At 58.7% G+C, this 22901-nt stretch overlaps 1 protein-coding gene across 1 annotated transcript; it reads left to right on the plus strand.

Annotated features, from left to right (window-relative positions):
* Positions 1 to 7855: 7855 nt before the first annotated feature.
* Positions 7856 to 12094, plus strand: TNFRSF13C (TNF receptor superfamily member 13C). Its single transcript, XM_075050924.1, has 3 exons — positions 7856 to 8704; positions 9175 to 9411; positions 11042 to 12094. The coding sequence occupies exons 1-3, from the start codon at positions 8560 to 8562 to the stop codon at positions 11368 to 11370; spliced, it is 711 nt and encodes a 236-aa protein (XP_074907025.1). The 5' UTR covers positions 7856 to 8559; the 3' UTR covers positions 11371 to 12094.
* Positions 12095 to 22901: the final 10807 nt, after the last annotated feature.

Below are 22901 nucleotides of genomic sequence, written 5' to 3' on the forward strand. Positions count from 1 at the left end.
GTTTGACGTAGCTCAGTATGTAACAACCTGTGGCTTGTGCTGCAGTGAAGCACCTCTCTTCGAAGCAATTTGCCAGCATCAACTAATTAATCCTCATTTGCCCGTGGGACTGAGAGGTGACTCAGTGCATTGTGCTGTTACTCCGAGCAGCAGAGAATCAAAGGCATTGGAGCTGGGGAAGCCCTGGGATAGCGCAGTGTTGCTCTGTGCCTGCACACTGGGCACCTGTAAAGGCTCAGTCTTGCACACTTGTCTCCAGGGCTCCTTTTCAGCCACGCAGAGGGCTGAAAGGTCTGCCACCTTAGAGACAGGGCTGGAGCTGCCTTCACCTTGCTCTGCAGGGAGTGTTTTTACTACCTGGTGGGTGTTCCCTTTTGATCTTTTCTGTCCTGTTGCTCCTTCGTTACAACCCAACTTGGCCATCCTGAACAATTCTCCCTCCTTTTCTCACCTACAGGTCTTTAACGCCTCCCTGGCATCTCTGCTTGACTCTGCTGAGCAGCGGGCGCGTGTGTCCGGGTGAGGGGCAGGGGCAGAGAGGCCTGGGCACTGTGGAAATAGAGCTGTAGTGGTGGTGGTGGTGCGTGTCCCTTTCAGGCTCCGTGACCCCCAGCGAGCTGCACACCAGGCTCTGCTAGCACGGCGGCCCTGAAGAAGTGCAAACAAACCCCTACACCTGGCCTTGGGCTGCCCTGGCATCCACCGTGCTGCTGTGTGAGCTGCTCCCGGGGAAGGGAAGGGGAGCTGCTTGCGCGCGGATGTTGCATAATACTGACCTAGTTTGAACACAAGTTTGCGGGCTGGGAAGTGTTTGCCCGGCCTGCAGGGAAGAGAAAGCCCCTCCGGGGTGAGGGCTGCTGCACCGCATCCTCTGCTTTGTGTTATGAAGGAGATGAAACACGAAGCGTGTGCTTTCTCCAAAACCTGGCTCTTCCCTCTTGCCCAGGTTGCACGTGGAGCATCACCTGCGTGAGTCCCCTCTGTGTGTGCATGAGCTGTGGTTTGGCTGAGCTCAGCCACTGCATGGGACTAATATGTAGTGATGGTGTCCTATAAATTATATAGTCGGTATGTTCACCATCTGCTCTGCGCCGAAAGCCGAGTGTGATTGAGACCTTCCCCCCTTCCCAAAGCTTGACTCTCTTGCCAGGCTTGAAATGTGTGCGGATCTCGCGTAAGTGGTTCTGATTGAATCAGGTAAAGAGGGAATTTTTTAAGCAGGCTGCAATGTTCCCTGCACCCGAAGTGAGAGCTGAAGCACAGGCCAGCATCCTATTATGAGGCTATGAGTAAAAAGCGAGTCTGATTTCATGCTAATTAGGTTCTAAAGGGAGTGAGTCTTGATTGTAGTGGTCATATCAAAGAATAGAAATAGTAATGCAAAAAAGCAAAGGAAACCCCGGAGTGATTCATATGAGAAGGGGAAATAAAGACAGTCATGGAGGAAGAAGGAGTTTGAGGGGGACTGAATTGCTCTGCTGCCCAAAAGCAGAGGGGATTTGAATCAGATTATCCTCATTAGATGTCTCTTTAAAGCATCATCAAGCCAAATGAATGGTCCGGGGGAGAGCTTGCAGGCATGGTGGCTGTGATTATCACCAGGGATTTACAGTCCTAGTTATCTAGCTTAGAGACAAGATTATTAGGGGTTATAAAGCTGTATCTGCCCTCAGCCTCTAATGTGCATTTTTAGGTTGGGTGATGGGAGATGCTACGTTGCCGCATGGTCCCTCTGAAGCCTGCCTGCATCCTCTGGTGGTCCAGCCTCTGCGGTGCTGTGGCTGCAGTGTAGAAGGGGAAGGCAAGTGTGAGCCAGGGAGCTGTGCTGGCCAGGAGATGTTCCCTGGGGGCGGATGGGCAGCCTCCCCCGTGGACTGTGGCAGAGGGCAGGACCTCCCCTATGGGTGCTCTTACCGAGATGGGAAATGGGGAAAGGGATCTTGGAGGAGGGATTACGTCTGCTTGCCTTGGCAGTACCATTCACCCCCCACAGCATCACCCTTCCTGTGGCAGTCTGTGCCGGTGCAACTCATTCTTCTTCCAGCCAGAGCCTTTAAGGCCCTAAAGGCTCAGAAGTTGGTGGGACTGTTACAGGGGGACACCCTGCAAGCTGTGGGGAAGACCATCCCTTTCAAAGGGAATCGATGGGCTTTGCCTACAGGTCCCTTGGAAAACGGGGTGTGTGGGGGTGTGTGTGAGCACGGGACAGGGCTGCTGGCAGTCCCTCTCCACCTCCCCAGCTCTGCATCCACAGCAGCCCATCATCCTCCCCTTCCTCTCCTTTCCCAACCAATGCATTGCTCCCCTGTTGCTTCTCCGGGCTTTGGCAGGGTGGCCAAGGCATTGTGCTCAGATACCGGCCAGGAGAGGTGGGGTACGGGCCAAATCTGCCTGTCAGTTCTCTCCTACATCGCATCCTTAATGCGGCCTTTGAAATGTATAACATGAGTCTGCATTCAAGCCCCTGCAAATTAAATCACTCCAACCTTTTTACACCAAGCCGGTACCTAAAGGTCCCTGAGAAGCCAGTGAACGGTGTGAAGGGACGGGTAAGTGCAGCAATGCTACCGCAGACTAATGAAACACTGTTGACTCCGAGGTGCTTCAGCTGGAGAGGGAGAAGAGGGGAGGCTGTCAGCTGGAGCCTCACAGCCGACAGCGTGGCGGTGACGAACTCTCTGCCGGAGGCAGCTGGCCGGCTGCAGGGGCCCGCTTCGGCTCAGCAGAAACGTGCTTCCTTGCTTCTCATCCCGGACTGGGGCTTTGCTCATGTCCAAACACGTGCCACTCATTCCTCCTCCAGTGCTGCGGTCCCTCTCCGTGCTCCAGGGCTGACACCAGCTTGAGTTTGGCATCTGACCGGCCAAGCAGCCTACAGTCAAAAATCCCCATACTCCCTCGGCTCAGCCACTCGTGGGGCATTGTCCAGCGGTGACAAATGGAAAAGCTGGAGCTCGGTGGGGGTGGGGGAGGCTGACCTTGCACCTACCACCCCTGCCCAGGGTGGTGGGAGGCTGCAGGGCAGCATCCTCCCTACTAGCAAGGAAAACAAGTTGGCCACAAAAGCCACCTCAGGGAGCCATTTCTGGAGCAGTGGTTAGTACTGGAAACCACACAGGCTCCTGTACCCTTACTCCTGCTTAGGCTGTTGCAATCTGCAGGTGTCATAGGAGTTTTGGGGGGGGGGGTGGTGCGTTCTGTTCCCTGTTTGAGCTGTGCTTTAAGTTATCCAGGCACGCTGCTGGTTTTGAGCATCTCCATTTGGATGGCTTGTGTGACCAATGTTGAGGAGCATGACTGAGGAGCATGGCTGTGGAGCGGCCGTGCTGGGGCTGGGCTGCAGTTGTGGGGGCAGTGGGGTGTTATTTGTGTATGAGCAAGGGGGTTGGTCGTATGGCAGGCAGCAGAGTAAACTGCAGCAAATGAGTGCCTCATAAAGATAATTTCTTCTGTGTTGGAGTCGCTTGCAAGCAACTTCCCATTTCCTCAGGTTGCGTTCTTGTTAAAATATATTCACCGAACCATTCCCATGCATGAGCCGGAGCTGCAGCTCTCCTGCAAGCAGTTCATTATAACGAAGCGCTATGCAAAATGCAGTCAGAGCTGCTTAGTTTAGTTTTGACTTCCAGGCTGACCGAAGTGGTTTCCTGTCCCCTGCTGCCGGAGCAAGCCGCAAAGGGCGGGGAGTTAACGGGAGACAGCCCCTTGCCTTCAGCAGGCTTTAATTTTGGCTCTGGAGTCGTCTGCTGGACACCTCCGCACCCTGAGAGCGCAGCAGTGGGGCTCCCCACTGCGAGTGCTGGGGAGGTTTCTGCGCTCGGTCTGGCGTGCCAAGGAGGTCTGTGCCTCGGCGTACGTATGCCTGAACCGGCTGAACCCACCTGCTCGGAGGTTTGCAATGTGGCAGCGCATCGCCCTTGGCCATTGGTTTCTGTTTCGGTGTCGGAGGTGCTGCCCGTCCCTGCCAGGGCATGTGAATGCTCCCTATAACCTGTCAGAGGCGAAGCTGGGGGGGGGCACTTGGCCTCCCGCCGAGTCACCCAAGGGGGACAGGGCGAGATCCCACCCATCTTCAGGATGAGGATGGGGGCAGCGTCCCTGCTGCAGGCAGAGCAGGCTCACCACTTGCTCACGGGGACATCCCGTCAGAAGAGCTGGGCTCAGCTAATGGCGTGTCGCTCACGACATGGGGGTGGCTTGCAAGAGCTTGGGCAGTGTCCAGGGACCCAAGCCTTGCTAAGAGAGTCCCACCGCGCTCCGCAGAGTGGCAAGAGCAGCCAGCAGACGGGCTGGAAACACCCCTCTCTTCCCCTCCCCCCCCCCCCCCCCCCCCGCCTGCTCCTAGCAGGGGAGGTCGAGGGCTCGGCTCCCCCAGGGCTGGATCAGGGAGGGGGGCTTCCCCCATGTCTTCCGTGCTGCTGTGGAAGGCTCTCTGGAGCAGGGAGGGAGAATGGGCAGAGGGAGCTTGAGCCTAGGCAGTGCCGACCCACTGCTCTGGAACCCTGGAGGGGTCTTCAAAGGGCAGCCCACAGTAGAAGCCTAATTTGGGTGCCCAGTATCACCCCTGGAGGGGTCCAAGTCCCCTTGCAGAGGGAGCTGAGGACACCTGTTCATTCTTCCTTAGCCTCATGGACAAGCACAGCTCCAGGGACATGTAAACAAAGAGGGAGAAGACAAATGACGTTCAGCAGAGCTGGTGCCACCAAGGCACTGCCCCACACCAAACTCCCCGTGCAGGTGGTTGAGCAGAGCCACAAAAACCCTCGGTAAGGAGCAGCGTGCCTATGGAGTGGTCTAGGTTTTAGGGTGATGGTGAATCTCTTTAGGCCTTCTGTTTCCCACATTATTCCTAAAATCTTCCCAGATTTTGTCCCTGAGCCTGGCTGGCTTTGAGAAGGCAGAGCAAAGTGGAGCTGGGCTGTGCTGGGGCATCCCAGTGGATCCCGAGGAGGAGGTTTGTGCTGGAACCCTGCGAAACTGGCTCCTCAGAGCCATAGTGGGACCTTTCAGGAGGGGATGCTTCCCACTAGCCACCACGGGGGTGTTGGGAAGGGGTGCAGGGGTGAGGTGCCGAATGCGCTTTGGGGGTTGGCTCCAGCCAAAGTCTTCCATTGGCACCATCTGGATACAGGGTAGACATCGGGCTGTGCTGAGGCGTTCTTGGGGCGTTGGGTGCACCCTGTCAGAGGTTTGTCCTGTGGTAACTGGGTCTGCTCAATAAACACCTCGTGGCTTCTCTGATCGACAAGCCTTTGGGTTTCCGGTGTGCACGAGCACAAGGTGAACTTTCGGTGGATATTTTCTGCTACGGGCGGTTCTGCAAGCATGTGCGTGAGTCACTTCACCCACCCCTGACACCAGAGGAACCACTCGCATGAGTCCAGTCGCTCATGTGTGCATGAGTGCTCGCAGGATGCAGCCGTCCCTCTGTGCTCCCGGGTCACTGGTGCTGCCCCATCCACCACAGGGATCCCAGCAGCTGACCTCAGCCAAAGCTCAGCCCTCCCAGTGCAGGGTTGGAGCAAACAGCACTGGAAATCGAGCACTCCGGCTCCAGGATTAGGACATAATTTTTAAATAGCTCTTTGATATCTTTGCTGGTTTATTTGTTTAATAAAAGCACTTACTTAGCCGGAGTCCCAGGCTCCTGGGGCTTTCATTTCTCTGCAGAGGAGATAAGAAAAGCACATTTCCTTATCCAGTGAGTCATTTTTTCTGCTCTTTAATTATGCATTTGTGCTATTATCAAGTGTATTCAGCTCTTAGATGCAAACAGTTCAAGCCTACCCAACAAGCTTTAACTTTTGCTGTTCCAAAACCAATCAACAGCCGTTATAAAGGGCAGGGGAGGCAAAGATGGGGAAGATGAAGAGGGGGACGGATGATGCCTGGAGCCAACCGGGCAGCCTGGGCCACGCTGGTGAGCAGGCACACGTGTGAGTGCCGCTGGGGAAGTCAGCGGTGATTTTCTCCATGAGTAAGCGTTATCATGTGTGAATTCAGACTTCATTTTCTTGGCCCAGGAGGAAGCAGACGGACTGGGAAGGGAGCATGAAAGTGCTGTAGAGGGGGATAAAGAGGACCTAGAAAGTGGGAGGGAATGGGGTAAGGTCAATCGCAGAGATGAAGCTGCAACATCCTTCCGCATGATGGGACCTGGGAGCACTTTATTCACAGGAGGACATCACGGCTGCTGTCCCTGGGCTCCCTGCCCTGCATTCGCAGCTTCAAGTTTTCACTCCAGGTACGGAACGAAGTGGGAGCCATCAGCTCCTGAGCTCTATTGTAAACCTCACCCCCGACACCAAAAGCAACATGTAGGTACCTCAGTTTGGGCTTTCTGTGGTGCATATATTTGACTGGAGGGGGTCACAGAGTTAATCTGTAAGTGTGGTACAGCAGATGCCAGGACCCATTTCCCCCCTCCTACATTAAGCCAAGCAGGGAGGGGAGAGGGGAGGGAGAGGGGCAGGGTGGCAGTGCTACAGCGGGACCCACGGCAATAGGGCCTGGGGGTTGCCAAGAGGTGACTGACGTGGGGGAAGCACAGTGGGGGGATTTCGGGGGGGGAGGGCGAGAGGGGGATGACGGAGGAGTATCCTCCTTTGGGAAAAGGAGACCAGCAGGTGGAAACACCCTGGGGCAAGAGGAACAGCAAAGCCTTTGGAGAAGGGAGCTGTTTCAGGGGAAGGTGTCCTAACAGAGCACTGGCTGTTTTGTGGGGGTCCTCTGCCTCCGTCCACAGCTCCAGTCCCACCAGGGCACAAGCCAAGATGTTTTCCGCTCCCTAGTCCCTACCCTTACGCTTCTGTGAGCGGGCTGCCAGGGACAGCAAGCACTCCAGGTGCCCTCTCCTCCCTGAGGCTCTCCACTGTGGAGCTCAGATGTGGCCTGGAGCGAGCCTGAGCTTTTCTCCTGACCCCTCAGCCCTCCCTGCTGTGGCTTTCTGACACCCCCCCCAGGATGCTCCCGGCGCACCCTGCCACTGAATGCGTTCCCCTCCTGCTCCCATGCTTGCCCCACAGCCCCAATCCTTGCCCGTGGCACCTGAGAGGCAGGGAGCTGGGTGAGGTGGGATATGGAGAGATGTCCTCCCCCGGCAGGTACCTGCGCAGGGGCGAGCGCAGCCCATTCAGCGCGAGCATCGAGGCGGAGGGTGCCGAGCTAGCTGTGCTGCTCCCGGCTTCAGAGCTCAGGGCCGTGCTGAGAGAGGGAAGTGCTTGGCGTGTCCCTGCTCGGCTGGGGAGTTTTACTTTGACTAACGTGGAGGGGGAATAACTGAGTCACAGGCGCAGGGATGGCAGTCGGGCTCTCACAGCTCCTCGGAGGAGCCCGCAGCCCCCCGGGCTTGGCATGGCCACCGGTGCTGGCACAGTGCAGCTGGGCAGAGCGCTCCCTGGCAGCCAGGCGCGTATGCACGTGTGTGAGGGGCGAGGGAGCAAGCGGCTGGGCACGCCGGCTGGAGAGGGAAGTGAAATCGCATCAGGCGTGGAACCGGTGGGCAGCGACCGGTTTTGGTCGGGACTTTCACTTGCCCAGAGTCCCGTGGCACCCGGCGGGGAGAGCTGAGACGGTGCTGAGGCCGCTTCGGTGCTGCCCTGGTGCAAGCCACCCTCTGGGGATGCTGCTGGTAGGGCAGAAGTGCAGCTGAAGTGACATGTACCAGTGGCAGGACATTTCTCCTGCTCCTGATCAGGAACACCTAGGACCATTGAGGGTTTATTTAGTCCCTTCCAAGGGTATGGGGACCAGACTTGCTTGGTGTGACCTGCTTTGCCCATGCCGTGGGCAGTTACCGAGCAGAGCCAGCTCTGAACCCTGGAGAATGAGACATGGTGCTAAGGGGCTGGGAGGGTCCTTGCCACAGGTCTAGGTCTGGGATGGGGGAGTTAGAGAGAGCAAGATGGTGGCAAGCACCATCATTAGGAGAGGTGGAGAACACATAACAGTTGGCCTGCGTGCGCAGCAGTCACTAACAGGCCGTGTCCTGCGGGCAGTGGGAGCTTTTCAAAGGGGAAACCTCAGCACCCCTGCACTCTTTTCTCCTCCGGTCCTTTTCTGGATTTTCCATCCAAGCCGGATCTGTGGCCCTGGGATGGGGTCCTGTAAAGATCTGGGCACAGGAAAGCCTGCTGTAGGCACTGGAGGATGCTGAGGGGGCTTTTCGCCAGCCAACGAGGAAGGGTGTGCGTTGGGGACATGGCCCAGGTTGGGGGCGGTGGGCTGGGGAAGGGTAAAGGCTGAGGAGGTGACACCATCGGGCTGGGGGCCGTGCCGCCGGGCACAGGGTGCTGCGCGGCTGGGGCATGCCAGGGGCTGCGGGGATTTCGGAAGCGTATTTTGGAGCAGAGGGGTAGTTTGAGGGTGCGTTGCGCAGGCAGGCAGGGGTAGGGCTTGGGCATTTGCTCTCCTCCTCCCCAGTGAAGATCCGCCCCAGGACAAGCACAGCAATCGCGAGCCCCAAGGGAGACGACGCAGCTTGACAGACTGTATCTCCCTCTGCCACGGGCCCCAAGGCACTGCGATTTCACACTCGGGCGGCCCCTTCGCCGCCGCACCATGCGGGAGCGGGGCTCTCACTCCCACTCTGCCATGTCCTCATCAGGAAAAGCCACCGGTGCTTCCTCCTGCCTCTCCTCCCAGTGCTTCGACCTCCTGACCAGGTCCTGCGTCAAGTGCTCCTACTTGTTCAGGGACAACACAAGTAAGGCGACGAGGGCGGCTGGGGACCGAGCTCCCCGGGGCTGGGCAGTGGTGGGCCAAGGGGGCTGGGGGCACCCCAGGCGTGGGCAGGCGGAGGGGACCTTCTCCTGCGGATGGCAGTGGAGGTGGCAATGGAGGATGGAGCGCTGGCTTCACCTGGAGGAAGAGGAGAGAGGAGGAGGGCAGCCAGTTCCAGCGAGGGGAATACAGTGCAGGGAGAAGAGGGATGATCCAGCCCGGCGGGGGGGGGTCACAGCCTGGCCCAGGGGTGACCATGGGAAGAGCAGGACGGCTTCATCTCCCGCCAGCCAGCGACGACAGCAGGTGGGACGAGGGTCCCATCAGGCAGGGGGACGGTTTGTTGTGGGTGGTGGGTGGGTAGCGGTGAAGAGCCACTCTCCTTCCCCGCCGCCGCGGCCCCGAGGCCAGCCGGCCGGGTGGGTAACGCTGCCGCGCTCCTTCCCTCGCCAGCTCTTCCCCTCCTGACGCTGCCGGCATCTCGCCCCACAGCAGAGCCCGGACACACAGCGCCCACCTCCGCCCTGGCACCCACCATCCCCTCGGCAGACCTGCCCAGCACCCTCCTGATCTTTGGGGTCCCAGCAGCGGTGGGGCTCATCCTGGTCCTGGCCGCCCTCTGGGGCGTCCTGGCCTGCAAGGTGGGGAAGCAGAGGAGGAAGAGGAAGGCAGCGGACGAGGAGGCCGAAGGTAGGGGACCTCTTGCTCTCCCTGTCACAGCATCCTGAGGACCCCCCGGCAGTTGGGGTCACTCGCCGCCGGCTCCCCTGAGGCGCATCCCAGTCGAGGCCGGCTCCTCCACCTCAACATGGGCTCCATGGGCACCCCGGGGCATTTCGGGGCAGCCGAGCCACCCCCTGAGTGACGGTGTCCCGCATGCAGGTGGGAGCCCACACCTGTACCTGACTGCCAGCGTGACCTTGCTGAACCATCCCTCCCTTTGCCGGGTCTGCCTGTGCCTTCCCTTGCTTAAAGCACCTGCTGGCACCGTCCCTCTCCATGGGGGACATGTACAGAGCGGTGGTGAGGAGCGTCTCCCTCTCCCCGGTAGCTGGAGGGCCGTGGATGGAGCGGGGGGATGCAGGGGCAGCGGTGGACATCCGGGGATGGCTACGGAGGGAGCCTCTCCCCACGGCGCTGCGAATGGGGGTCCCGTGCTGACTGCCCAGCTTGTCATTCCCACTTGGAATGCCCGGCGCCCTCCAACGTGTGCCCCAAAGACCCCAACAGTGTCAGGGCCAGCCCCACTGGGAGGATACCGGAACACTGCACAGGGTCATCCCCAAAGGCATCAAAAATAGGGCTGGGGGGCGAGGGATGGGGCTGAGCCTTTCCTGGTAGACTATTTCCAGGGGAGTGAGGCCAAGGTGCTCCACGATGGCTCATCCTGTTGGAGCATCCAAGCAGCCGTCTCGTCCCCCGGGGACCTGCACCCCAGCGCTGACTCAACCCTGGCCACTCTTCTCGGAAACGGTCTCGCCCTGGCTTCATGCCTTCCCATCCCCAGGAAGGGGATATGGCTCCCCGGGACCCCCATGAGGGGCTGTCCTGGGGCATGCTGGCACCCACCACTGCCCCACTGCCTGGGTGGGTACCTTTGGCGGGCAGCGGGGCTGGGGGCAGCCAGTCCTCGTGCCCTGGCTTGCTTGCACGCTGCCGGTGGTGCCGGCTGGGTGACTCAGACTGGTGGGGGACATTACCTGGGGCCTTTCCGCTAAACCGAGTGTTGCTGAGACAGCCTGTGACGCGCACACACCTGGGAAAAATACCAAGAATGAAAGAGGAGGGAGAAATCCAGTGGCAAGAGAGGTCCAGCCATGATGGGAAAGCATCGGAGGCGCCCCTTGGCTACTCCCCTGCCACAAGCCCTGGTCCCTGTCCCCCCGTTCCCCTGGGCTGCACCCCAGCAAGCCCACTGCTACGGCACTGGATGCGTGGAAAGTCATGGGAGGCTTGGGGCCAGCAGCATGCGCCTGTGTTCAAAGCATGTAAACAAGTCTATTTTTAAGTGGGAGGCGGTCGGGGAGGGTGAGCCACCAAGGGCCGGGCTGATCTGCCACCAGCAGGGTTTAGCAAGAGGGCTTGAAGTGCAAGTGCAAATTTTTGCCTTTCCCTATTGTTTTTTTAGGGGAGAAAAAGCCCATCAGTTGTAAGCAGGAGGAGCTCTGCAGCAGGAGATGTGCATTGGGGACCTTGCAGGCTCCTCCTGCTCCAGCTCTATCTTGCCCCCTGTGTGTCCCCAGGGACTGGACCATCTCCCTGGGACTTGCCTGGCCCCACTTCGTGAGTCCAGTAACCCCCTTTTCTTGCCTCCTCGCAGCAAACATGGATGCCACCAGCCCCCTGCCCAGCCTGGGCTGCCAGGACCCTGCCGTGCTGGAGGGAGATGCCACTCAGGCCCCAGCCCGAGCTCTGTGCCCACATCTCAATGGAGGCCTGAAGATGCCGGGGCTGCCTGGGAAAGCAGGGGCGAAACGGAGGCCATGCTGCCAGGGTGATGCTGACGGTGACATCGTCCTGCTCTCTGCTGTGTACCCCCGGCACGAGGAGTGCAACCATGGCTTCCCACTGCCCGCCACCGAGCTGGGGGCTGCAGCCCTGGTCACCACCAAAACCACCCAGAACTCTACCGGAGAGGAGAGAGCCTGAGAGCAGGAGGAACGGGGCTGGAGCGCTCTGGCTGCTCCCTGCAGACGCCCAGAGCCCATCCCCAGGGCAGGCAAAGCCTTGCACAGATATGAGCTTTCTGAGGACCAGGTTTTGCCTTGAGCAAGATCAGCCTTCTAAGATGACTGCCCTTTTCCACTTCCCCGGTTGTGCCGAGTCCTAAGTTATGCCTGTAAGCACTGGAGGAAGCCAAAGCGGATCACACCGAGTTACACTGAACTGCCCACAGCTGCCATGGCCGAACCATTGGGAGGAGGCAGAGGAGACGTGGCTGGTGAGGACAGAGCATGGCAGGGGCTGCTGTGCCATTTGCAAGGCTGCCTTTGTGCCAGGATGGGTCTGCTGCTGGATGGGTGATTCCTGAGGAACGTGGGGCTGGAATAGCAGAAAAAGGGGTGGGAAGGAAGATGGAGAGGGAGGCAGGGAGTTACATTAGGACCAAATCCCACACCACTGCCATTAACTTGATTTTTGCTACTGATCTCAGTAAAAGGAGGCTTGGGGTCACATGGAGCAAGGCACATCCAGCAGCATCTGCTCCATTCACAGTCCTGCCTGCCCCCATCTTCTGCATGCCGTAATATCCAGATCTCGCCTTCCTCTGGGCACTCTCATGTAGTGGCAAGCACCCACTGGCGCTCATGGGAATCCCCTCTGCAGCCGGCCACTGCAGGGATGAGAAACAAGTCCGTCTTCCCAAGCAGGGAGTGAGGGAGGGAAGCGGGGGGGCGGGGAATCTGTCTTTGTCCTGACCTGTGATCACTGAAGTCAGGGAGTACCAGGGGCAGGCAACGGAGCCTGTTGGTCTAGAGGAGCTCCCTGAGCTTCTCATTATGGCCCCAGACAACCATCACTTCAGCTCACTGGGGCTGCAGAAATACCACGTGTCACTTGGGATGGATGTTTCCACGCCACGCAAAACCAGGCAGGGAGTGATGTGAGCGTAGTTGGGATGAGTTAATTTACATGAGTGCCTTCAAGGCTTTGCCTGCATGCAAGAGCTGGCCAGCATTGCTGGTCCAAGGGACTACTCTGTAGATGGTCTTGTTCACCTGCCCACAAGTGGATTTACTGCACGGGAAGGGCTCTGCTTTGGAAATGAACTCTTTAGTGTGGGATTTCTGTTCCCAAGTAATTACAGCAGCTGAACCCCCTGGCTGAACAGAGCCAGGCCGATGCTTTGGGTGAGAAACCCTGCTGGCCCTGGAGGGGGTGATTAGGCAATTAGAAATGCTTTGTGGGGTTATTTGCATGAAGCACCATGTCTGCGGCAGCCTGGGTCTGCTCTTCCTTTGGTGAGGCAGCTTCCTCGCCTGAGAAACTTCAGGGACCAAGCAGAGGTGGCCAAGCAAGGTGCGGGAGCACTGCTGCCAAGTGCCAATGGGCCACCAAGGGCCACAGCTCACAGTAGGGTCTCCCGGTGGCACTGTGCGGAGGGGACGTCCCTCTGATGACGGGAAGGTGACTCCCTGCCCGAGCCTGAGCTCTCTTCTGAGGCTGCAGGACCAGACACTGCTGTTGAAGGGTGACCCTCCCTCTTCTCCCCTCCCCACGCCACTGGAGGTGGACTCGCGGCATCCGTCCCATAAAGGGAACCACAGGCACTGCCACGGGCGCCAAGACCCAAATTCCTCACTTAGACTCCTCTCCCAGACCTAAACACGCTGGTGGAGGTGAGCCTTCATCCGGCTGACGCTCCGCATGACCCAGAACGGGATGGGTTCCCATCTCAGCCTCGGGGCTGAGGATGGTGAGGGGCCACGTGCCCAGCAACTGTGTCCTGGGGCTCCAGGCACCTGTGGCTCGCTGGCAGGAGCTGTGGAGGCTCCAGCGCTGGGCTCCCAGTTATCTGCAGCAGGTGTGCTGCCTGTCACAGGAGGGGTATCCCCGTGGCACAAATCGGGCATCTCCTCATCCCCATGCTCCGCACCCAGCCCTGTGAAGTGACTTTGAGCAACCTTTGTGCATCTGGAGTGGGGAAATGAGCTGAAGCCAGGCTGGGGGACATTTTGGAGCTGGAAGGACTGCTCGTGGGAGACAGAGCAACCTGCTTCATGGGAAATGGGGGTGAGAGGGAAATGGAGCCGGACCATCGGGAGCATCTCCCACTTCCCACCCGGTGACTGCTGCAGCTCCTGCAGATGTGCTGTCCACCCTGACCGGTGTGGCGATTTGAAAAAGAAACTCCCATACAAATCCTGTTGAAAAAGCCCCTCTTTCTGCTCAGGTAAGGGCTTTTGCTCTCATTTCTGCTAGAGCTTCAGCCAGGCATCTCCTCTATGGGACGCTGCCAGCATCTGCAGTTTGCAGAAGCAGCATTTTGATCCACATTGGATTCCTCTCAGCCGGCGAGTACCCCTCAGATCCCCTCTCTGTTATGGCACATGGGGCATCTTCCCCACATCCTGCCTGCCCAACTGCCAGCCGTGGTGGGGCAAGGCTCCCCTCCTGCCTGGCCTGCCTGTCTGCCCGGACTTGGGAGGGATTTGCAAGCCCCTCTGTTCATGCTTCTCCATCCTTATGTGCAGGTCAGGGGGCTGTCCGTCTCCATGGATTGCAGAGGGAATGGAAATCAAAAATATGGCTGTAAAAATTAAAGAATAAAGTGAACCTGCTGCCAATGCACACTCAGAGGTCTGTATGGGGAGGTAGCTTCTCAATCCCCATTCCCTTGGCTTCAGAGGTCTCCAGCACGGTGGTCCTGGGGGTACAGCAGGACCTTGATCTGGAGAGGCTCCCTCTGCACTGGCTTCACCAGCACATCCCCTGTGCACGGCCACATGCGTGGCTGGGGACCGGCTGAGCTCGGCCACCTCCATCTGCCCCGCGGCCACCCCGGGAGTTGGCTGACAGGACGGGGAGTGGGGCAAGTGGTTTTGGGGGGAGATGTTGCCCGTCTTTGACTTTCCACAGCAGTTTCTCACTTCCCCTTGCAAGGCAGGAGCTGTGCTTCCTCCCCAGCCCGGTGCCCGCACAACTGCCTAGAAAGGTGGTGAGGCCGGACTTAACCTCGCCACAGGGACACAGGGTTTTGGAGAGAGCCAGGGGAAAGTCCGAGGAAACCCCGGTGCAGGAGGAAGGAGCCAGGGCTCCTCCTTGCTGCAAAACCATCTCAGGCATATCTCCAGCCATTTCAACACCACTGACCCTTCTATGATGGAGGTCATTGTGGTATTTGAGCTTCTGCAAGTCCCACCAATGATGCTGGTGGTAAAGGACGGAAACCTTTGTGTCCCTAGGGATGGGGGGTGGTTTTCACCCCTGGTCCCAAAGGCAGGAGCCAGCTGGCCAGCAAAGTGTGTTGGCACAGGGAGGGAAGGCACGGGGGGGGGACCCTGGCTGAAGGTCTTCTGCAGCCACCAGTCACATCTGCGAAACCCTCCTCAATCCCACAGGCTCCCCGGCCTCCAAAGTGCTCAGCTTCTTCCACCAGCCTCCCCATTTGGGCCTTTCTCCCCTCCCTTTCTCCTCTCTCCCCCCATTGCTGGTTCACCCACCAGTTTGGTCTCCTGACAGTTCCCCCACAGGCCCAGCTACTCCGGCCCAAAGCACCTCCACAGACCCGTCTTTGCCCTTCCACGGGCTTTCTGTGGGTGCTGGACCTCAACAGCAGGCAGGGCAAGGTGGGCACCATTTTATCCCATGCACGAAGCAATACTCCAATGGCCAACGTCCAACAGGGACCACCGGTCCCTGGGTACAGCCCCCAATCCCCCTCACTTGCTGCAAGACGACCAGGGCTGCGTGGCCACCCCATCACCCGCCCGTGGGGCACAGACCTCATCCCACCCCACAGGAGCCTTCCCTACCACCCGCTTCCCAGTGCCAGCCATGGCAGAGGGAGGCCGTGGGTGCCCCTGCAATCGCCGGGGGACACCCGTGGGAGGCCGTGGGTGACGATGAGAGGCCCGGGGCGCCTGCCACGAGGTGGCACTGACACCACACGCCGGCCTGCATGGCTGCAGCGCTGCAGGGGAGCTGCATGGGAGGGTGAATGCACAAATGCAGCAAGGGGAGCTGCATGGGAGGGTGAATGCACAAATGCAGCAAGGGGAGCTGCATGGGAGGGTGAATGCACAAATGCAGCAAGGGGAGCTGCATGGGAGGGTGAATGCACAAATGCAGCAAGGGGAGCTGGGGAGGGCCAGGCAGGCTAGCGGCCAGCCCCGCTTTGGCCAGAGAGAAGGGTGATGGCTGGACCTGACTCTGGCCACACAGCCCATCACCATGGCCTCTGGGTTGCCTGGGAGAAACGGCTGCTGGTGGATCTGGCTGTGGTGCCCATTGCCGCGGCCTCTGGGCTGCCCTGGAGAAATGGTTATTGGTGGCTGGACGCCTGTGGGCAGAGCAAGCACGGAGTGGTGGGACAACCAGAGGCACAGTGGGATGCAGCAAGCTGCTGCTTCTTCCCCCAGCAGCACCGAGCACCTCTACCATTGCCCCACTGCCCAGAGCAGCCCATCCCCAGTGGTGTCAGGCCTCTGCGGGGACTCCCTGGGACCTGGTCCCACCAGCCATCCCCTCCCTTCCCCATCCCCTCCCTATCAGCCTCTACCAAAGAAGAAACTGCCCTGATACCCGCCAAGCTCCCCAGCTGGAAAAAGCCCCAGGCTGGGGAGAAGATGTTGCCCAGCCCCCCTGTCCCAGCCCCGCACGAGGCTGTTGGGGACCACGGCCTTCCTGATGCCGCTCATCAGCATCCCTCCCTAATTGCTACCCACTGCCTAATGACAGTAATTAGGAAGAGCGAAGCTGCCTGGGGACTGGAAGCGCTGACAGAGCTGGGGGAGCCAGATGGTGTTCGCACTTAAGGAAAGATTAAAAAAAAAAAAAAAAAGAAAAAAAAATAGCACCCAGCTTCGATCAGCCTCCCTTTCCTTCACTTAGTGTCAGGATCACTTTGGTCCACGGGCATGCCGGGGAGATGCTGAGACGTGGCTCTGGCTGCCCTCCCCCCACCCCCCCGCCATCTCCAGGTGTTTTAGGGTGCGTGGTGGGGAGTGGTGGGAGGGGCGCGGTGCCCGCCCAGGTGCCCGACGCAGAGGGGGTTTCCTCGCTGCTTTCATGGGCTGATGCTCTCCCCCGGGGCCACCCCCACTGCTCCCCGCTTTGCTGGCCGTGCTCAGCGAGTGGTTTCCCAGGGGGGTGAGAGCGGGGGGGACAGCCAAAAACCACCTGAGGGGCTGCGGTGAGCGGGCAGCAGCTCCCCTGGCAGAAGGGGCTGGCCAAGGGACAGCCCCACATTTTCCCCGGCACCACGGAGCAAGGCCACCGCCCCGGGGTTTGCAGGCGAGCACCCAAAACCCGACCTCGGGGACCAGAGCGGTCGGACAGGTACGGCGATGGTCTCAGCTTCACCTCCCTGGAGAAACCCCACCTGCAGCCAAACCCCTCCAAACCCTTTCGGCAGCCCCTTCCCCGAGCCCCGCGGCGATGGCACCTGCTTCCAGAGCCACCTGCGATGCTGCGGGTGCACCCGGGGCCGGGAGGGGAGATGCGAGGGGGGTCTGAGGGAAACCCCCATCCTGCCCCCGGGCCGCTGCCCCCAGTGGTCTCAGGGTGCCCGGGCCTTTGACCCCCCCCATCACACCCCGGGGATGCAGGGACAGGGGCGTGCGGGGCAGGGATGATGCTCAGCCTCATGGAGGAGGATGCTCAGCCTCATGGAGGAGGATGCTCAGCCCTGTGCCATGGCGTCAGCCGGCCCCGCTCCGGGGATGCTCCGAGAGGAGGCCCCAAGGCAGGCGTAGGGCAAACCTGGCACGTCCCCGGGGCTTCGGGGGGTGACTTCCCCCCCTCCCACAGCAAGTGAGGTCTTTTTAAATCCGCTCTTCGCCCCAGTCCCAGCTAGCAAGGAGGGGGGAGCCCCACCAAGTGACACAAACCCTGTCTGACACCTGAAGTGATCAGCAGCGACAGGCAGATTGCGTGGGGAGAGCCTCTGCGCTCCTGTCAAGGCAACGCCATGACAGGGACCAACCCCCCCCCCGCCGGGGACACCTCCGAGGGATGCAGGGCTCTCCTTTTGCTGGGAGGTGGGTCACCCCACTGTGCTGCTCCCAAAGGGCTGTGGAAATGGACGTGGGATGTGGAAGACCCCCAAAAGTCAGGGTCCACTTGTGGACACCGCCCCCCTCCCCCAAAAAAGGGATCGGCCAGGCAGTGAGGTGGCTGGTGTCGGAGCTGGAGCACATGGCACAGCCCACCCTGCTACAAGCCCACACTGCATCCTTGTCCTTTCCACCTGCTTTATGTTATTTCCCCTTTTGCCCCCTTTTTTCCGAGCATGGGGCTGTGCTGGGAGCCCGGGATGCAGCCAGAGGGGTGCAGGGGGGCAGGGGGGGACGCGGTCACCGGCAGCGGGGTGCTGTGGGAGTGAGCCCCACGTCCTTCATCCAGCAGCTCCAGTGTCAGCCGGCTGCAGCTCGCTGGCTGCTGGCGGGAGCTATTCTGAGCCCAGATCGATGGGCGAGAGCAGGGGTTTGGGTGACAGCCATGGGAGGCATGTCGGGAGGAGGGCTGCGGGCAGGGAAGAGCAGGTGGGATTTTTCAGGAGATTCCCCCATCCTTCCCCCCCCCCCGTCCTGAAAGGTTTCAGTGATGCAGATGTCTTTCTCGTTTTCTTCCCTGCGGGGGTTGCAGTCTGACTGGGTGCCACTACCCAGATGCTGCTTCCTGATTTGGGAAGCACCAGCATTTCACTGGAGCGGTGAAACTCCGGGATGAAGGCACCTGCAGCCAAAGGCTGTGGCTGAGACCAAGCTCAGGATGGCAATTGAAATAGGAGTTTATGGTGGGGGTGACATGCAAAAGAGCATCTTTTTCTTCCTCCAAAAAAACCCTGTTAACTCTTATTCTTTGATATTAATAATATTTTTGGTAAGAATTTACAAGGCTGTTAATTCCTTCATGAAGTTAGGGTAACTTTAAAGCAGGTGCTTTAAGTGCAGCACTGGTAAATTTGGGTATTGGGTAAATTCAAATATTTGAATAATTTTTCTTTTTTTTTTTAATGCTGTTTTCCCTAGCTGAGAGGTTTGCTTTCTCTGTGAGCATCCCCAGGGTTGTCCACCATGGACCATAGCCCTCATGCAGGAGGCCCAGTCCCCTTCTCTGGAGCAGAGCAGGGGCAAAGGATGGGCACAGGAGGGATGGCCATGGCCAGTGAGCCTCGCTGGCCCTCGTGGCCATCGTTGCCCTCCCCTGAGGGTGGTCCCGGCTCATTTGCAGTGGGAGATGCTGAAAGCACTTCCCATTCCAAACGAGAGGGAACATAGTTTTGATGCTGGGCAATCCCATTGTGGGGAGGGTTAGAAAGGGCTGGAGCAGTGGATTGAGATGAGAGGGAAGGAGAGACCTGTTGCCCCCCTCGAAGCCCCCCAGAGCCCGCCCCAGCCCCAGCCCCCCAGGCCTGCCCCCCTCAATTCCCTCCTGCCAAATCCCCTCTTCTCTCTGCTCCCCTCCCCATCCCCCCCACTAATATCAAAATGAAATCTATAAATGCTGCTGGGGTGACACATTTCCCAGCATATTCCCGGTAATGGTCTCTCTGGGCTTCTGGTTTGCTACTCAGCTCCTCAATTATTTATCTCTGCAAGGAAATGGGGAAACAAACTCAGTGAAGCAAACTTCGGGTCCTGTAGTGACACGGTGAGTTATTAAAAAAAATAATAAAAATTCCCCAATGAGTCATTTAAGATGTATTTAATCAGCTCTAACCACAGAGACGACAGTCATAACTAGCTGCTTAGTGCTGGCATCAGCCATGGAGGGCCAGTGGCAGGGCTGAATCAGGATCTTCCCGTGGCATTCCCCAACAGGGGTATTTGGGGGGGCTCCTGCTGGTGGAGAGTAAACCCTGAATGTCCTCATTTACAGTTTAGGGTGACTGGGGGTAATCGTAAGCTCCCCGTAACCCATGTACATGTCTGGGCTGGGGGAATGCGGCGATGTGGGAGGTTATAGAGACTGGTGGGATGAGGGGAATGGAAGGGTGCAGGGGATTCAGGGGATGCAGAAGGATGCAGAGGGTTGTAGGGGATGTGGCAGGAGGTGGGGGATGCAGGGCACACAGGGAGATGCAGTGGATGCAGGGCTGCAGGAGATGGAGGGGATATGGACGCAGGGAGTGCAAGGGCTGTGGGGGGATGCCAACATGCACGGGCACGTTGTGCCAGGAGGCTGTGGAGAGCCTTTCCAGGGACTTGGAGAGCAGTGGGGTGTGTGCCAGGTCAGTTCCTTGGGAGCGGTGCTGACCTGTCCCCAGCACTCCCCTGCCCACCCGAGCCCCATCCCAGCTCCGATGCCGAATGGCCGTGGGGGGCAGCAGTGAAAGGGCTCCCTGGACACGACCTCCCCGTGACAGTGGGTGTCTGCCGCAACCAACTGGGCGCTGACCCCATGCTCAGGAGACACCCCCCCTTGCCCCTGGGCGTCACTTGCTGTGGGACCCCCCTGCTCGTCACCTCTCGCACCATGGCCAGGGCTCTCTGCTCCCTCAGCCACTGGGAGCTGCTGGGGCTCATCCCGTGTCCCCGCTCCTGGCCTGGAGAATGGCGGTGGCAATGCGGGAGGTGGCTTAGGGCTGTGCAGAGGGTGTCTACAGCCCAGTATGGCTGGGCTCCAGTAGAGGGAAACTTGGGGGGAACCACTGGCCTGGGAGGTGTTAAGAGCAGCTTAGCTTTAGCTCAGCCCTTGCTTTCAGCCCAAAACCAGAGCCATCCGCAGCTAAAATGCTCGTGCCCAAATTGTGGTGTACTTTGAACTCTGGCTTATGTGCACTGTGGAAGGGGAAGTGTTGAAACCTGTTTTGCTTCAAGGGATGCTCTGATCCACCCTCCTCTCCCCACTGAGGGCATCCACGAAGTCATAGACTCATAGAATCATTTAGGTTGGATCATTGAATCCAACTGTCAACCATGCCCATTAAACCATGTCCTGAAATGTCCAGCACAGACCTCTGCTGTCACCCCACAGCTCCCTGGCTCTGCACTACCCAGCCCTCCCACCTCTCTGGTCCTCTGCCCTGGGAGCCACCAGCCAGCGAATGCTCATTTGGGCAACGCTTAACCCATTGCTCCACCGCCCCCGGAGCCGGGCGTAGCCAGCGAGCTCTCTCCTCGCATGCCGCCGGCACGCTGGGCTCCGCTTCAGCTTGAACGCCGAGAAAAGCAAAGGGCATAATTTTAGGAGAAGCGTGTGAAATGTGTTCTGGCAGATCAGCCGAAGAGCTCTCCAGCGAAAGGAAAGCATTAACATTTGCAAAAGGTCCTTGCAACAAAGCAAAAAATTCCCAGCAGGCAAATCCCGATGTGGGGATATACAAGCGCCAGGATGCAGACAGGGATGGGACAGGTTCACTGGTTTGGGAACGGTCCAGGAGGGTCCCAGCAGGGAAACATCCCTGGGCAGGAGTGTTATGCTAGCGGGATGAAATACTGGAGGCAATCGGAGTGCAAGGGACTGGTGGCTCCTGGTCGGGATCGATGGCACACAGAGGTGCAAGGGTATTGGTTTAGACTTGCTTGGGACAGGATCTCCCCTGGGTCTGAGCTCCTTTTCTCTGCCAGCCCCTCTCTCCCACATGATGGATTCGCAGAGAAAGGAGGGGAAAAAACCCCTGAAGCCTGCAGCCTGTGATTCATCCTTACTATATTTGCACTTATTATTAGAAAGACAAAAATATAGCCAGAGCTGGAATTACAGATTTAGTAAGCAGGACTGCCTATTTCAGCATATACTGTTTTTCCCAATAACTCTAACGCTCCAGGAGACCAACTTACACCTTCACTACTATTAAGGCATTGCCCTACCCCATCTGCTTATACATCTGGGTGGATATATTAAGCGAGCAAGTCCTTCAGGGATGGCAACGTTTGGGTTCCTGGTGGTGCCCGCTCAGCAAGCTATGCAACCTGCCAGCGCCTGTAAACCTCTGCCTTGACATTCAGCCTCCTGCTAATGCTCACCCAGATTTTGGAGGTATATCGGTCCATGAAAGCCGTAGGCGGAAGAGACTTGTTTGCTCTCTGCTTTACAAACCTTCTCCATCCCAGGCAGGGAGCCTGTGCCAAGGGGGAAGAAGGGGGACCCTGAGCTTGCTGGCTCCTTGCTGTAACTCACCCCTTTGCCCCGAGCCCCCAGCTTTTTATGGACAAATTATTAACAAACCCCGCAAGGGCTGAATACCGCCTTCTTGAACCCGAGGTCTCAGCAACCATGCCTGGCCCCATGCCAGCCCTCGTCCCCATGCCTGGCTGGTGGTCTCTGCAGCCACCAGGGAGGGAAGGCAGCTGATGTCTCCCCGTGACACCTCTCTGCACTACCCCATGCAAGGAGATCTGCTGCTGTCCGTGAGCCTGGCAGCCTGCCCAAAAGCCACAGCATCCTCCTGCACCGGTTCTCCCTCCCTGTTGAAGTCAAGAGTCCTGGGTATCTGCTGCAGTCTGCTTGCTTGGTTTAAGACCTTTTGGTTTGCTAAGAAACTAGGTTCATTCAGCATTGTGGCTGCCTGTAAAAGATGTTTTCCAAGGTTTAATGAAGCAGCAGGCAGCTGCATGACCTGAAGAGCAAATAAACTACCAGGTGTGGTTGCTGGTCTCCAGCATCTGGCTTACAAAGCATTGGTGTGCTGAGCCCACTCCAAGTGCAAAAGCCAACACGGTGGGGCCAGGAAGGCAGCACCAGACCCCGCAGCCAACACAGACCTCACCCCACCACCAGCCAAGGGCATGGTGGGATGAGGATGGGGAGGGAGGTAGCAGGCTCCCATCTGGGAACAGTGGGCACCGTGCCCTTCTCATAACCATGTTGTTTGGAAGGGTCTTATTTGTCTGGGTGGGTCTCCTCAGCAGCCCAGCATTGGAAGAGCCCCTTGGTCCCTGTACCCAACTCGGCGGTCAGTCAAGGGCTGCGGAGCAATCCAGCAGCAACCTTGCAAGATATGTCAAGCCGGCCCACTGCAGAACCAGCAACCACCTTTTCCACGGCAGCTCTCAGCCAAGGCATGGGAGCTGTGCTCGTCACTCCGTGGCAAATTCCACCGCCATCACCTCCCACGCTGACAGCCAGCTCGCCCACCTGCTTTCTGCTGGCGGTGGGTGCTGGGAGAATGGAGAGGATGAGTCCCAGACCACCGGGTCTCATCCTGCACCCATGCACCTGGGCCAGCCCGGCTCATCTCCCCGAGTGGATCAGGTCACCACGCACTTCACAGGGTGTCTTGCTGAAAGGCGCTGGTGGGCTAAGAATAGCTCTGCCCAGAGGCAAAGGAAATTCAGGTGTGTTTTCCCCTGAGATGACAGCACGACACCTGGAGCAGCTCAGACCGGGGAGGTGAGCGGAGCCCCAGGATCTGTCCCTCTGGTCACCACAGCCCACACAGGGATGCAGCCCCAACGGGGTGAGCAGCATGGTCACAGGCATTTTGGCAGCAGCACGGTGACCCGCACGGCCAGGGTCTGCGGGGAACATGTCCTTGTGTGATGTTTTCCTGCTTTTTTTGGCAGTAAGGG

Source organism: Buteo buteo, chromosome 19 (assembly GCF_964188355.1).
Source record: "Buteo buteo chromosome 19, bButBut1.hap1.1, whole genome shotgun sequence".
Classification (NCBI taxonomy): Eukaryota; Metazoa; Chordata; class Aves; order Accipitriformes; family Accipitridae; genus Buteo; species Buteo buteo.